Here is a 17,001-nt window from a genome sequence, read left to right as displayed (position 1 = left end):
TAAGTATGCATGCTCTGCTAATCAGCCGGGCGTGTCAAAGAGAAATGCTTCATGGGCCAGATTCAGCTCCTGGGTGTGATTTTGCCCACCCCTGCCTAAGACAATGGATAAAGCTTCTGATTTCACACCTGAGCTGTGTCTACACGTGCACGCTACTTCGAAGTAGCGGCACTAACTTCGAAATAGCGCCCGTCGCGGCTACACGCGTCGGGCGCTATTTCGAAGTTAACTTCGACGTTAGGCGGCGAGACGTCAAAGTCACTAACCTCATGAGGGGATCGGAATAGCGCCCTACTTCAACGTTCAACGTCAAAGTAGGGACCGTGTAGATGATCCGCGTCCCGCAACGTCGAAATTGCCGGGTCCTCCATGGCGGCCATCAGCTGGGGGGTTGAGAGATGCTCTCTCTCCAGCCCCTGCGGGGCTCTATGGTCACCATGGGCAGCAGCCCTTAGCCCAGGGCTTCTGGCTGCTGCTGCCGCAGCTGGGGATCCATGCTGCAGGCACAGGGTCTGCAACCAGTTGTTGGCTCTGTGTATCTTGTGTTGTTTAGTGCAACTGTGTCTGGGAGGGGTCCTTTAAGGGAGTGGCTTGCTGTTGAGTCCGCCCTGTGACCCTGTCTGCAGCTGTGCCTGGCACCCTTATTTCGATGTGTGCTACTTTGGCGTGTAGACGTACCCTCGCAGCGGCTATTTCGATGTGGTGCCGCACAACGTCGAAGTTGAACATCGACGTTGCCAGCCCTGGAGGACGTGTAGACGTTATTCATCGAAATAGCCTATTTCGATGTTGCTACATCGAAATAAGCTATTTCAATGTTGGCTTCACGTGTAGACATAGTCCTGGAGTCCTGGTATTGCTTGTTGTCTGCTGTGAAGAGCTATAGCAACATGAGAGGATCCAAAATTAACATCCCCACCAGCTGCTTGTTTTGAATGTTCTCAGCAACCTGCATTTGAGGATCAGCTGTAGCACAACCATTTTCTGTGCTGTGAGCAGCTGCTGCTGCACAGGGGTAGTAGGTTCAGTGTCTAAGAGCTTCTCTAAACATATAAGTTGCACCACTTTGATTTTACCAATGTGGGTGCAATTACTGAGCTATGACTCATTCGGGTAGAAGAAGTGGAATAAAGCGCTTTCATACTGATAGCATTTCATCCACACTGTGAGTTACACTGATTTGGTTTTTTTTCTGTAAAAAAATCACAGCCCTCACTGAAATTATTATATTGGTACAAACACTGTGACTAGATGAAGGCAGCCAAGAAAGCTAATCTATTGCTGTGTTAGCCAGAGCTAAACAGTGGGTCAGCAACACACATCCCTAAACTGGTTTTCCTCACCCAGCAATCCACAGACTGGAGCATCTCTCCCTTTGCCACCATACCTAGTTGAAACTTCTCATCTTCACTTTCCACACAGTTCAAAACCAAGTTAATCCTCAACACCAGCCTCAGTCCCTGCTTGTCCACCTGTCTTACGTATCTCTGCCCATATTCTTCAGTATTGCCCCCTATATTTAGAATGTCGTACCATTTTTGGTCCACCAAACCACTCCCACCTTCTCACACAAATCAGCATCTCATAAGAAGTGACTCAACACTATTGACTATTAATTTTTAATTGACTTATTGACTGAGCCATCAAGATGGGCACATCACTGAGGGGCAGAAATATTTGTTCTTAACTTTAATCTTTCCTCGGCTGTTCCAACCATGACGCTTTAAGGTTTCAGGCACACCCAAGTGCATCGTAAGCAAATTTGTTGGTGAGAGTTTCCTAAGATTTGGGGAACAGTTACAGATAGGGCTGTTGCATTTCCTTTGGTTTAAGTAGCTCTCCATTTGATGCTATTTCACCACTCATTTGTGGTTTTCTTTGTAGAACTTTAGATAATTGGTTCAAAGAAACACTGCAAGCATGATTGGTTTACGTTACATACTTCACATTATTTTGTTCTCTAAATTAGACTGTTTAACTCTGGAGTAGGAATATTGGGGACATAGCTGGAAAAAAGCCAGTTGCGATAGAAACAGCTTATCCATATCTAACGAGCTAAATCATCCATTTAGAGTATTATGACTTGCTCCTGGACAAAGCGCCTTGGATTAGATAGAAGGCTCACAAGCCACATATGGAGCAGAGTTCCAACTGAAAACATTACTATACAGCAATACTTACCACAACACAGTACTTCAGACTAATAGCTTCCAAGGTCGGAACAGGACCATTGTGATCATTCAGTCCGTCTTCCTTTATACATAAGTCTCAGAACATCATCACAATAATTCCTAAAGCAGATCTTTCAAGAAAAAAAAACCTGAATCTTGGTCTTACGATGGTCAGTGATTGAGAGGCTGCTTAGCTCAGTCTGAGCTGGCCTCCAAGGAGGAAGGACACAATTCATGGGCTCCAAATGAGGGCCTCCACCAATAGGCAGGTGACTTGATCCTGAGGGCTGTGGGGCCTTAAAGGCCTGATGTTTCAAAGATAGCCCAGCCCTGCATCATCTGTGAAGAAGTTGCATGGATTTGGTGAGGGAAGGGTGAAAGATGATCTGAGCAAACTGCCACAGCCAAGTAATAAGCAGTCAGACCTACTTGTCAGAGTGAGAATTTGGAGTCATGCCAAGTCGGGAACCAGACGGTCAGCATCCAAGACAGGTCAGAGCTGGGCGAGAAGGTGGAGCCTGGGATCTCTCATGCACTCGTTCTGAAGCAAGACAGGCAAATTAACTGTGAGACAGAAATTAATAATAAAAATTTGAATGATGGGTAATCATATAAACTAAGACACTTTACTAGATGACCCAAAAGCCAAAATTCCATAGTTCAGGAAGAAGAAGAAGAAGGCTGTGCTTGTTTTAAAAATATCAACCCAGTACAGAGGGTTAAAATGAGAGCACATTTTAAAAAATAATATACAACAAAGCAAAGAAAGGGGAAGTTGACAGTAATGAATATGAAACAGAAGGTATTAATTTTCTACAATTTGTAAGAGAAGGAAAGGGATGCAAGGAGTAATCTGTAGCCAGTAGAGTTACTGGCAGTAAGAAGAAGAAAAAAAAACGACTGGCAGTGGTATTGGCCCATTACGAGATGGACAAGGTAGAGTTATCAGTATTAATGCAAAAAAGTTCAAAATTTTCTGATCAAAATCTGGGGCAAAACAGATGCTACCTTCTCCTCATATGGTATATGGCATATGGCTTGTCAGTTTCCTGGTTCCCACCAGTGCAGGGCAGTCAGGAGCCAGGCTGCTGCTTGGTTCCCAGCTCCCCACCACTTAGGAGACCCGGGAAACTGTCCAGCCATGAGGTGGCCAGTTTCCCAGATCCTACAAGCGGTGGGGAGCTGGAAACCAGGCAGCAGCCTGGCTCCCAGCTCCCCTCCCCTTGCAGAGCCAGGAAATTGCCCAGGGCATCAACCTTGGTCAGTTTCCTGGCTCCAGCCAGTGAAGGGGAGCCAGGAGCTAGGCTGCTGCCTGGTTCCCAGCTCCCTGCCACTCCCTGGACCAGGAAACCACTCCTGTCAGGGGCAGCAAGAGTCAGGCTGTTGCTCCTGACAGGAGCAGTTTTCCTGCTTCTGTCACGAGTGGCAGCCCAACTTTCAGCTGCCGCCCCTGAAAAGAGCTGTTTCCTGTTCCTGTCGGGGTAGCAGTCACGTTAACCTGAGACATGCGCAACTCAGTTGTGCATATCTCAAAGGTTTACTGTATTGGAACAGTACTTGAGCTGCTTCATAAATTATCATCAGGACAATGGGTCCATGCTTCTGCCATACTCAGAGTTTTCCTACAATAATGCCAAACCTGGCTCCATGTGTAGGAATCTCTTCTTTGCCAATTAAAGGCTCCACCTCTGTTTTCAACTGGTTTTACCAGTGGCCTCCCTGAAATTGTCACCACTGTTTAGATTCACTAGAGGTATCCAATTCAGTAAGTATTCAAGCACCACTTAAAAGAGACACAGAAGGCCTACAAGAAGCAACTGTTGGCAACAAGAAGAGCCGTATGTATAGTAGATATGGTTCACTCCCAAACCCAAGCAACTGTCCTGTAAATTGGACCACCAGTTCCTGAGACCCTTCCCAATATGCAGCAGAATAACGCAATTACATTGAAACTCCAGCTTCCCCCTTCTCTTAAAAAACACCCAGCTGTCCATTTTTCCCTTCTGAAGCCTTACACAAAGAAATCTTTCCCTGACTCAGCCACAGCACCACCTTTGCCAGCTAAAATCCAGGGCCATGGAGAATAGGAAGTCTATGTCATCTTCAATTGCTGGTGGGCACATGATCACCACATGGACTCGTCAGAGCAGAAAACTTCCCAGTCCTCCTATTTATCTGATGGACTGGCAAATTACAGTCAGTAAACTTGGAGCCTGCCTTAAATGTCCACACCCCTCATCTGGTGGAGGGATTCCACAAGGCTCACCCAGGCAACCCTGGATTAGCATCACACCACAGAGGGACCTGAAGGAGAGGGTGATGTAAGAAGTTGTAGGGTTAGAACCAAGGTTCATGGGAGTTCTAGCCACTGACACCTCAACATCACTAGAGGAGGCTTAGGCTAGGCTCCTGCACAAGGATCCTGTAAGGCTGGACCCAGCAAGAAGTACAACCCAGCAAGACTAGAGTGGCAGCTCCTTGCAGCCCACTGACTGGCTAGCACTGGTACTTAAATCAGGAAGCCGTGTTAGGAAGTTATCTGAGCAACCATACAGGCTTCCATCTCTGTCTTCCTCCTAGCACCTGGTTTACTCTCCGGCCTCCCAGTAACGTGACTCTGCCTACATTCTGATGCCTGACTCTTGGTTTGCCCTCTACTCTGCCTTTGACTCTTCCCCTTTGATACCCAACTTGACCTGACTCCTGCTTTGACCACTAAGTCTAAGTGTCCACAACTGTCTGGGCTAGTGAATATGCAAGACTTGAAACCTAAGCCCTCAGCTGTGTGTTTAACAGGCATTCTAAAAATTCAGCACTGTGAGTGCTCCATTGAGCTATAGATGTCATTGGTTCCTGAAGGACGATATTTAGAAAGAAGAACTGCTCCTTCACTTGTAATAATGCTTGCAAAATATCTCAGATGAGGCTTCCTGTATGAAGCTCTATGTTTCATAGTTTTTGAACAAGTAGATAAGATTAATCACCATACTGGTCAGAAGAAAGGAGACACAGTTATCCTCCCCATGAAGCTTGATAAATCAGTGAGTATCTCATCTCTCTCTCCCACCCCCCGCCTCTCTCTTTCTCTCTCTTAAGGTATAGTAAATTATGAAGAATTAATACTAATGATGGTTCTATTAAGCAAGGACACAGCATTTCTGATCCACTTGAGCAGGAAACCATGTAGAAAATAACACTGGGACTGAACTAGTTTGGAATGTGATGCTGCCCAAAGCCTTCAGGACATCCAGGAGAAGTTTTGATGAAAAAAATTTTTGACAAACGTTAAACACCTGGATTTTTTTTAAAAAAAACAACAACTGTTTCTGGAAAACATTGATTTGAAGACTGCTTCATCTATGAACACAAGCACCCTAAATATAAAATCCTTAATATCTGATCTAGGGGGTAGCAGTTTTTTGCCTGCTAGGAGCTAAGCTCGCAATCCTATTGTTAATGGAGACTTACATGAGTCAGTCTTCATGCACTGTGCTGAGGAGGTACCATTTAACATTTTCTGACCCCATGTAAAAAGGTTCTCTTCTGCTCAGAGAGAATTAAAAGTGATGGCAGAAAAACTGTATCGAACACTTGGTATGAGCCCTGCTTTCATATAATGCGCTCTTCCAGTGACAATTAGCCATTGTAGTTGTATGGGATGGGGCAGTGATTCTCACTCTTTTTGATACTGAGATTCACAGTCTCTCTTTAGCACAACAGGAAGGGAAGGAGGGTTATGACCCCCTGACATCTGGCTGTGGACCCCAGGTGAGAGACCCTCTGGCATAGAGCGTTATCCTGCTTTCTATGTCTGTCATCCCATTCTGAAAGGGTTGTGACTGCAGCTGTCATCAAACGTTCTGTTTGAATTGCTCCAATCTGATTTGATAGACTCACAGAACACTAGGACTGGAAGGGACCTCGAAAGGTCATTGAGTCCAGCCCCCTGCCCTCACGGCAGGACCAGTCAGCACCCAGATCATCCCAGACAACTGTTTATATAACCTGCTCTTAAATATCTCCAATGACGGAGATTCCACAACCTCCTGAGGCAATTTATTCCAGTGCTTAACCATCCTGATAGGTAGATTTTCCTAATGCCCAGCCTAAACCTTCCAGTCCGCAATTTGGACCCATTGCTTCTTGTCCTACATTCGGAGATTAAGGAGAATATTTTTTCTCCCTCCCGCTACAACATTTCTGCCTGGGGGTTGAAATGTCTATTACAGTGTACTTTGGGGACTACTCTATTAATTTCCTTTGAATCAGTCATGAGGGAGGAAGTAGAGCTGAGTAACTAAAGCACTGGACTGGCTGTTAGACTGCTCAGTCCTGTTGCCACCTCTGTCACAGATTGCTTGGTGACCTTTAGGAATTTATTTAGTCTCTTCTTGACAATTTCTCTTACCGACTGTGCAACGGTAAAACCTCAGATACAATCACCAGAGTTACAAACGGGTCGGCCATACGCTTTATTTGGAACTAGAAGTACACAACCAAACAACAGAAAAAAACCCAGCAAATACAACATGATACCATATTAAATATAAACAATTTAAAAAGGAAAAATTTTAAAAAAAAGGTTTGACAAGGTAAGAAAACTTTCTGTGCTTGTTTTGTTTATGTTAACATGGTTCAAAGGTGCATTTTTCTTCTTCATAGCAAAGTTTCAAAGCTGCATTAAGTCAATGTCCAGTTGTAAACTTTGGAAAAAACAACCATAGTCTTCAGTGTTTCATACATTTCCGTTATGAACAACCTCATTCCCAACATGTTCATAACTCTGAGACATTTCACTGCCAAAACAATGTATTGTTGGTGGTGGGTTACAGATAGTATGTTGGCTATGTGTGGCATTAATATTTTGTGGCTTTGCTATACTGTTAGTTAATGTTCAACTTTTCGGAATGGAAAGGCACACTGTAAGGAAAACTACCAAAACAAAAAGCAGTCAAGTAGCACTTTAAAGACTAGCAAAATAGTTTATTAGGTGAGCTTTCGTGGGACAGACCCACTTCTTCAGACCATAGCCAGACCAGAACAGACTCAATATTTAAGACACAGAGAACCAAAAACAGTAAGCAAGGAGGACAAATCAGAAAAAGATAATCAAGGTGAGCAAATCAGAGAGTGGAGAGGTGGGGGGGAAGATCAAGAATTAGATTGAGCCAAGTATGCAGAAAAGCCCCTATAAGCTGTGTCTACACGTGCACGCTACTTCGAAGTAGCGGCACTAACTTCGAAATAGCGCCCGTCGCGGCTACACGCGTCGGGCGCTATTTCGAAGTTAACTTCGACGTTAGGCGGCGAGACGTCAAAGTCGCTAACCTCATGAGGGGATCGGAATAGCGCCCTACTTCGACGTTCAACGTCGAAGTAGGGACCGTGTAGACGATCCGCGTCCCGCAACGTCGAAATTGCTGGGTCCTCCATGGCGGCCATCAGCTGGGGGGTTGAGAGATGCTCTCTCTCCAGCCCCTGCGGGGCTGTATGGTCACCGTGGGCAGCAGCCCTTAGCCCAGGGCTTCTGGCTGCTTCTGAGGCAGCTGGGGATCCATGCTGCAGGCACAGGGTCTGCAACCAGTTGTCAGCTCTGTGTATCTTGTGTTGTTTAGTGCAACTGTGTCTGGGAGGGGCCCTTTAAGGGAGCGGCTTGCTGTTGAGTCCGCCCTGTGACCCTGTCTGCAGCTGTGCCTGGCACCCTTATTTCGATGTGTGCTACTTTGGCGTGTAGACGTACCCTCGCAGCGCCTATTTCGATGTGGTGCCGCGCAACGTCGAAGTTGAACATCGACTTTGCCAGCCCTGGAGGACGTGTAGACGTTATTCATCGAAATAGCCTATTTCGATGTTGGCTTCACATGTAGACGTAGCCATAGTGACTCAGTAAGTTCCCATCACGATTTAAACCGTGTTAATGTGCTGAATTTGAATATAAAAGTCAGCTCGTCCACTTCTCTCTCTAAAATGGTGCAATAATGTCTCTTCAGTAACACACATACCTTGAGGTCATTGACAGAATGCCCCATTCCACTAAAATGTTGACTAACTGGTTTGTGGATCTGGAGTGTTTTGATGTCTGTTTTGTGCCCACTGACCCTTTGTCTAAGGGAGTTAGAAGTCTGTAAGGCAAAGGCAGGTTTTATCCAGGTAGGGCCAAACCTATACTTTTCCTGCCAAATATGCAGGAATATGGAAACCTACCAACAAGAGATAAGTGATTTGAGAACAAGTACAGCTGGGTCTCAGTGGTTGGGTCTCAGCTCTCATGAACACAAAGGCAGAGGCAGGCCAGTATTACTCAAAGAAAGATTTACCTCTAGAAGAGTTTGTGTTGTGCTGATTTAAGTTCTAGCACAAGGGTCAGCAACCCCCTGCATACGTGCCAACAGCAGCACGCAAGCTGATTTTCATCAGCAGGCAGAGGTGCAGAGTAGGAATGAAGTGGGTATTTAAAGAAAGGGGAATTAGGGGGCATGGGTGGATGGGAGCATGGAACACAGAAACCCTGGTAGATAAAAAGGTGTGAATGGGAAGAAAGGACAGTGGGAGGCAGACAGGACACCCAACAGATAGAAATTTGTGGAGCTATAGGAAGTCCTTGAAATAGAGGGGGATGGGCAGGGCCAGACTTAATGGTGGATGACGGGGGCAGCCACCCTGAGCAGCAAGATATGGAAATGTCCTGTTGACAAGATTTGTGTGAATGCACCTGTGACTTATGTAGAGGTGCTGAAAATATTTATCTCCCTGAGCAATAAAATATGTAAGATCAGTGCTGGGAATGGGAGGGCAGCACACAGGGCATTTCTGGATGGGGAAGTAGAGGGAAGGGCAAAGCCCCTGGTAGGCACAATGTGTTTGCCCTACACAAACTACAGTGTGTGTGGCTCTCTTGGCAACTCATACAGAGCAATACAAAGTAAACCGTTGCTTTCTCCCCAAGGTTTTTTGGTCCCAAGTTTTCCCTTCAGATTCCCTAGTATTTGTTCTGTCCAGAGAGTCACTCACTTATATCCAGGGCAGATATAATGAGCTGCACCTGCCAGGGCCACTATCTCCAGCCCAACACTTGCAAAGAGGGCAGCTTAGAATCATAGAATAATAGGGCTGGAAGGGACCTCAGGAGGTCACCTAGTCCAGCCCCCTGCTTCAAGCAGGATCAGTCCCCACCAAGTCATCCCAGCCAGGACCTTGTCAAGCCAGGACTTAAAAACCTTGAGGGATGGAGAATCCACCACCTCTCTAGGCAACGTATTCCAATGCTTCACCACCCTCCTGGTGAAGAAGTTTTTCCTAATACCCAACCTACTCCTCTCCCTCTTTAACTTCAGACCATTACTCCTTGTTCTGCCATCTGACACCAGTGAAAACAGTTTCTCACCCTCCTCTTTAGAGCTTGCTTTCAGGAAGTTGAAGGCTGCTATTAAATCACCCCTAAGTCTTCTCTTCTGTAAACTAAACAAGCCCAAATCCCTCAGCCTATCCTCATGGGTCTTAATATCTGATTTCTTTTATATTTGGGGCTTTCACAAACTCCACACAAAACACATCCTTACAAAGCTCCAGCTGCCCTTGGCAGCCTTAAGCACAATAATGTTTAAGAGTCGCTACAGTTAAACTCTTTCTCTCCCTCACCAGACCTCATCCCAATCATCAGTCATGTGAAAATTGCATCTTAGAACCAAGCAACCTGACACCTGATAAAAGAAGGGTGGTGGGAGGTGGGAGGGATCTAATTTTTTTTTAACTTCCTAATTCAATGGAAAGGGGAAGCCTTGTGTTTCAACACTGAAAACAGAAGGAAAACTCATGGGTGTGTTTTTGTTCCATCATGCGCTTGTGCTACCGGTGAAAGAAACTCCACCCTCTACTATGGTTCAGTTATCTTGCAGTTTTGCAACATTCATTCTTACCCATTGCTGTGAGAAGGTTTTGACCACATTGCCTGTGAGGATTTAAACCAGCTTAGTTTTAAATGCAGCACTGCTCATTGAGCAATAATATGTGATTGCATAACCGAATGATTCAATGGTGCAATTCTGAGTCCCTCGTACTTGAATAGTCCCCAGTGCTCAACTCAGGAAATATTTGCTAGTCATGCGGTACCACGTTATACCAAACAGGCAAGCTGATGAAGTGGGTCTTCTCCACAAAAGCTCATTACTTAACAAATAAAATTGTTAGTCTTTCAGGTGCTACAGGACTTCTTGTTTATTGCGAAGCTACAGACTAACAGAGCTACCCCTCTGAGACAGTGTAAGTGTTCATTTTCCTATATTTAACAGTATTTTCCAAAAAATTGAAAGAGAAACCGATTTTCTTGCTGCCAGTTGTTCAGCTGATCACATGCAACAGGACAAGATTTATAGTAACCAAACTGAACTTTGATGTACAAAGTCTAGTTTTAAAAGTTTATGGCCAGTTTTAAAAATTTACAGCCATTTTAGCATTCACTCACAAAGAGTTCCTCAGTATAAAGCAATTTGCAAATTTGACTGGGTAAAGCACAGAAAAAGCAATGTCACATGGTTACACGCCGGTTGTACTTGTATCTGATACTTAGTGCTGATGTATTGTCAAGAGCTTACAAGTCACTTTCAATCTTTGGAAACCGAAGAATGTCCTGGCATGTTATGAGATACTTTGGGAAAGAAATTGCTGGATTGTACTGTTTCTTCTTGAACCAGCCTCTAAAAATATTCACAGACACTACTGAAGCTCTGCAGCCAAGCTCATTCACAATAACTACGTGGTAGAAATTACAATAAGAAGTCCTGTAGCAACTTATAGATAAACAGCTGTTTTGGAGCATAAGCTTTCATGGGCAAAGTCCTGCTTCACCAGATGCATCTGATGAAGCAGGTCTTTGCCCAAGAAAGCTTATGCTCCAAAATATCTGTTGGTCTGAAAGGTGCCACAGGACTTCTTGTTGTTTTTGAAGACACAGACTAACACAGCTACCCCTCTGATAATAGTTGAAATTGATAGCCAATGTAAAGCAGAAAGATCTAAAATGCAGAAAAAATAAAAACATATACGGTTATGTTGTGACCTTCCATCTAAAGCATCTCAGTGAAAGTGAATGAAGGAAGTGTGAAATAGATGTTCTGCTTTTTTTAACAGCAATCTCAAAACTACATATAAAACAATGTGCACAAGAAATGGTCTTACTGGCAATAGAGTCTTTTTGAAGAGTTTACTGAAGCTGAAGCATGCAATTCTAATAAAGATACTGATATGGATAAGTTATGTGGAGAATATTGTGCAATCAGAAGTCATGCTGTCCGTTCAATTTCTACAGGTGTGCTGAAAAGAAATAGTTTGATTTGCAAGGTGACAAACACAACTGGAAGCAGAAACTTCAAGAATTCAGAAGAATGTAATCTTACATGTTTTCTGTTTCATGTAGTGAAGCACATACTGAAAGAGCACTTTTATTAATGCATTCCACACAATAAGATGAAAAATTGATTTGAAGCGGACACAGTAAAAGCCAAGCTACAGAGATGCTGAACTTTTAAAAATGCTGAGTTCAAGGACCTTTCCAGGCCTTGAAAGGGTAGGAGCAGGTGACCGCTCCTCTTATCGAAGGTCTGAAGCTTTCATTAGACTGCAGACAACCATCTCAGAGTGGCCAGAAACTGCAACAATATCCACCATGGTACTGTGCTGTATTTGCTGGGTTTCTTTGGGGATGATTCTGTAGGCAACATTTCCTAAAGATGCCTATAAGATGCATTCCTGGTTATTGTAAAATGAGAGCAGACAGATCTCCTTTCAACAGCTGAACATTCACCTTACTTAACATACATACGCAGTAGTTATTATTAGAATCAGTCTCTAAAAATACATGGAAATAGTGATTTCTTTTGCCATTTGCATTAAAGATCCTGCTGCCACAGAACATCACTGGAGAACCGCCTGGCAAACCCTTTCCTGAAACTTAGTAACACCACCAAGCTGAATGCCAACCTAGCCAAAAAAAAAATCTGTGAATTTATAACTATAATCCTCCACGGTTTTCTGTGCTTTGTGCCTCTACGAAACTGCCATTGCAGACGAGGTGGCAAATGTCACATCCAAAACTTCAGTTCTGTTTCAAATATACAACCGTCGTTCAAAACATCATCATCTGCAAGGCAAGAATGTGGGTCACTTTTGCTCACTCGTGAAGGGAGACTCAGAAGTTACAACCTTTATATTTATTTTTGTAAACATTTGCATGAGTTTGTCTTGCTTGCAAGAATGTTTGCAGAAACTCATGCAGATGCATCCACACCACAGTGCGCTCTGGAAAGGACTTAGTTAAACACTCCTGTTTATAAAAGCTGCAGTTGTCTGGGCAAGCAGAGGAAACAATATCACGTGGCTTACGTGACCGATTGCACAGCACAAATACTTGATTATAAATAATGACTCTTCACAGGTACACTCGTTGTGAATAATTCATGAGAAAGCCATAAGCTGAAAAGATTTCTGTAAAACCTTTGAATATTTTCCCATAAGTAACATTTTAAAATAGCAAAACTTGTTCGTGGGTAATTTGCAAATAGCTGCTAATAGTTTTTCTAGTTCTGGTATTACTGAGGGAAAATGTCTATTAAATCATTTACGTTAATTAATGTTCATACCCCAGATAGTAGACATTTATGATGCTGAAAAAATAGCATAGAATCGTAGGGCTGGAAGGGACCTCAAGAGGTCATCTAGTCCAGTCCCCTGCTTCAAGCAGGATCAACCCCAACTAAGTCATCCCAGCCAGGACCTTGTTAAGCTGGGACTCGTTTAGAGTTCAGGCAAATGGCCATTGCAATATGAGGATATAACATATTGACTTAAGTGGATCATTTTAACCTAGTATTAAATATCAGCAGAATACATTAATTATAATAAGATAATCAGTCCTAACTATGGACACATTCAAATGGGACAGGATAGAGTATTTTTAAATGAAAGATTTAAAATACAAGAACATGAAACAGAAAGATTATGGTTCTTAAATAGTTAGATGCCATTCTGGGAGGAGTTTGAATATCAGTTTATATATTGTGAATTACCTTGCCAGTAAGAAGCTGAGAACAATATGATAAATATTCCTTAGCTGTGTCTACACGTGCATGCTACTTCGAAGTAGCGGCACTAACTTCGAAATAGCGCCCGTCGTGGCTACACGCGTCAGGCGCTATTTCGAAGTTAACTTCGACGTTAGGCGGCGAGACGTCGAAGTCGCTAACCTCATGAGGGGATCGGAATAGAGCCCTACTTCGACGTTCAACGTCGAAGTAGGGACCGTGTAGACGATCCGCGTCCCGCAACGTCGAAATTGTGGGGTCCTCCATGGCAGCCATCAGCTGGGGGGTTGAGAGACACTGTCTCTCCAGCCCGTGCGGGGCTCTATGGTCACCGTGTGCAGCAGCCCTTAGCCCAGGGCTTCTGGCTGCTGCTGCTGCAGCGGGGGATTCATGCTGCATGCACAGGGTCTGCAACTCGTTGTCGGCTCTGTGGATCTTGTGGTGTTTAGTGCAACTGTGTCTGGGAGGGGCCCTTTAAGGGAGCAGCTGGCTGTTGAGTCCGCCGTGTGACCCTGTCTGCAGCTGTGCCTGGCACCCTTATTTCGATGTGTGCTACTGTGGCGTGTAGACGTTCCCTCGCTGCGCCTATTTCGTTGTGGTGCTGCGCAACGTCGATGTTGAACATCGACGTTGCCAGCCCTGGAGGACGTGTAGACGTTATTCATCGAAATAGCCTATTTCGATGTCGCCACATCGAAATAGGCTACTTCGATGTAGGCTTCACGTGTAGACGTAGCCCTTGGGTGATAAAGAACCATGCTCTGTTTCTATTCACAGTCTACGTATAAATCTTTTCTCATTGTTTGGATGTGGTCTGAAACCCAAGAGAAGTGAAACTTGACATTGCATCTCACAGTGTAAATTCTGCTGGAGGGCTGCTTAATCTCCTCTTCCACATTTTCCCAGTTAACAGGTAAATAAGCTTTTGGTTGCCAGGGTGTGGGCTAGCACCATCTGAACATGCTCTGGAAAGCTGAAACACATTAACCTTCTTCTCTGCTCGATTGCTCTCTTATTTTTCATTCATTCTAATGCAGGGATTCCCAGCCTATGGGCCGGGACCCAAACATGGGTCACCATTAGATTTTCTAAGGGTCGCCAGCTGGGTGGCTCCGAGCTGCATGTGCCTTTTTAAGGAGCCATTTGCAGCTGCCGCTCACTCCTCCGGCTTCGAGTCCCTGCCCTGCTGTACCGAAGTGGAATTCAATTTAATTGGTTTAACAGCCGGCAGGAGGGATCTAACCATTAAACCAATTAAATGAGTCCCATTTCAGCACAGCACAGCAGGGAACTGCCCATACTGCAGGTGGGGGAAGGGAGCAGGAGGGCTGGGGAGAGCCATACAGTGGCGGCGGCCTAGCAAAGGAGCAGCAGGGGACAGCAGCGGGGCTCGTGTGAGGCAGGTGGAGAGCGCTTTTCGGGGCTATGAGGGGTTTAAGTGTGGGGCAGGAGGGGGCCATGGGGGTTGGGGAGAAATCAAGATTTATAAAAACAATTTCCCAGGGGAGAACCCCTCCCCCCTTTTGAATTGCCGCAGGTCGCAAAGTCTTACTGATTTGTCAAAATGGGTCACCATCTCGAAAAGGCAGGGAACTGCTGTTCTGATGCTTACTTAAGCACACCTCTTGTGTTGGGGTGCTGATATGATTTACTGAAGACAAACATTTATCATATATGGCACAAGTGGAAAACCATATTTAGCATGCTCTAGCAGCAAGTTAATTCTAAAGTCTTTGTCAACCTGCAATTTTATTTTCACATCTCAACTTCATCAATTGTTATCCTGCTTACAGGAAAGGGTATTCTCAAGTGACAGTGAATACACACAGTACAATTTAATGGCTTGTACAAACACATGATCACACAATGCATTTCATTTCGTTGTTTCACTGTGATACTATACAGTACAGTAAACCCTTGAGAAGCGCAATTTTGATTTGCACTTAACTCACATTAATGTGAGTTAAGTGCAAATGGAACTGCTGCCCCCCACCCCCAGCCCCCAGCTCCCCCAGCTGGGAGAGCCCAGCAGGCACACAGCTGCTTGTGGTGCAGTTTCTCCCATCTGGGAGAAATCAAGTCACAAGCAGCTTTGTGCCCCCCATCTGGGAGAAGATGGGTGCCACGTGGCTGCCCCACCCCGCTTCCCTCAGCTGCCCACTCCCCAAGTCCTGGGATCTCCCCAACCCCACCTAATTTATATGAAATTTGATTTCCATGGTAGGTGCCCAGGACACAACCTCCATGTAAATCGAGGGATTGCTGTACCTGCACATAATCACCCATTTCTTCATTCTTAGGCCATTGCAAGATGAATGCTTCTACCAGTGAACCAGAGAGCGAGATACTGACAACAATGTACAACTATGATCAAGACGCACCAGCACCCTGCAAAAATAATGTAAAGCAATTTGCATCCCAGTTTCTGCCACCACTGTACTCCTTGGTGCTGATATTTGGCCTGGTGGGCAATGCGCTAGTTGTGCTGATCCTGATAAAATACAAGAGACTGAAAAGCATGACTGACATCTACCTGCTGAATCTGGCCATTTCCGATCTGCTCTTTATTCTTTCCCTACCATTTTGGGCTTATTATGCAGCACGCGAGTGGGATTTTGGAGATGCAATGTGTAAAATTCTTTCAGGGGCCTATTATGCTGGTTTCTACAGCGGCATTTTTTTCATCATACTTTTGACAATCGATCGATATCTGGCAATTGTCCATGCAGTGTTTGCTTTAAAAGCCAGGAGACGCACCTATGGCATCCTCACAAGTGTTGTCATTTGGGGTGTTGCAATATTAGCCTCGCTTCCAGGGTCAATGTTTCACACTGTTCAAAAGGAAACTTCTTATTGGACCTGCAGCCCTCATTATCCTTTGGGACAAGAAAGGAAATGGAAGCAAATCCTGATTTTAAAGATGAATATTTTGGGACTTGTCATTCCAATGGTCATTATGATCTTCTGCTATATAGAAATTATAAAAATATTACTGAGATGTAGGAATGAGAGAAAACATAAGGCAGTCAGGCTTATTTTTATCCTAATGATTGTTTATTTTATCTTCTGGGCGCCATACAACGTCATTGTTCTCATGTATGCATTTCAAGAGTCGTTTTCCATGAATAACTGTGAGAGCAGCAGTCAGATGGAGCTAGGAATCCAAGTGACAGAAGCAATTGCGATGTTCCACTGTTGTATGAACCCCGTGATCTATGCCTTTGCTGGTGAAAATTTTAGGAAATATCTTTATAACTTTTTCCAAAAAGACATTGCAAACTACCTCTGCAAACATTGCCCAGCTCTCCATGGTAATAAATTAAAACAAGTTACCTCAGCCTATACCCCATCCGCTGCAGATCGTGACATCTCCACTGGTTTGTAAAGGGCATTAGAAATGTAGCCAATGAAAGTTTCATCCTTCTTTTAACTTAAAATGGTGTGGAATTAATCAATATTTCTGTGGACATTTTTCTCAGGAACTGTGTTACCAGTCACAGTAGCTAATTTTTTGTCCCACTGCAGTATTTCTCATTCTCTGATCAGGGAATAGGACCAGCTCCACAGAAAGCTAAATACAGCTGATTGATAAGCAGCTACTTCAACATGGACCCACTGCATCCACGTTGAAGTAGCTGCTTATCAATGTGTCAAAGCAGACGCATCTGAGGAAGCAGGTCTTTGCCCACGAAAGCTTATGCTCCAAAATATCTGTTAGTCTATAAGGTGCCACAGGACTTCTTGTTGTTTTTGAA

The 17,001-nt window shown here is 44.4% G+C and overlaps 1 protein-coding gene across 1 annotated transcript; it reads left to right on the top strand.

Annotated features, from left to right (window-relative positions):
• Nucleotides 1-14,077: 14,077 nt before the first annotated feature.
• On the top strand, nucleotides 14,078-16,631 carry LOC142008797 (C-C chemokine receptor type 5-like). Its single transcript, XM_074986098.1, has 2 exons — nucleotides 14,078-14,159; nucleotides 15,547-16,631. The coding sequence occupies exon 2, from the start codon at nucleotides 15,558-15,560 to the stop codon at nucleotides 16,629-16,631; it is 1,074 nt and encodes a 357-aa protein (XP_074842199.1). The 5' UTR covers nucleotides 14,078-14,159; nucleotides 15,547-15,557.
• The last annotated feature ends 370 nt before the right edge of the window (nucleotides 16,632-17,001 follow it).

The sequence above is a fragment of the Carettochelys insculpta genome, chromosome 2 (genome assembly GCF_033958435.1).
Source record: "Carettochelys insculpta isolate YL-2023 chromosome 2, ASM3395843v1, whole genome shotgun sequence".
Classification (NCBI taxonomy): Eukaryota; Metazoa; Chordata; order Testudines; family Carettochelyidae; genus Carettochelys; species Carettochelys insculpta.
The sequence above is the reverse complement of the archived record's forward strand: the minus strand, read 5'-3'. Positions and strand labels throughout refer to the sequence as shown.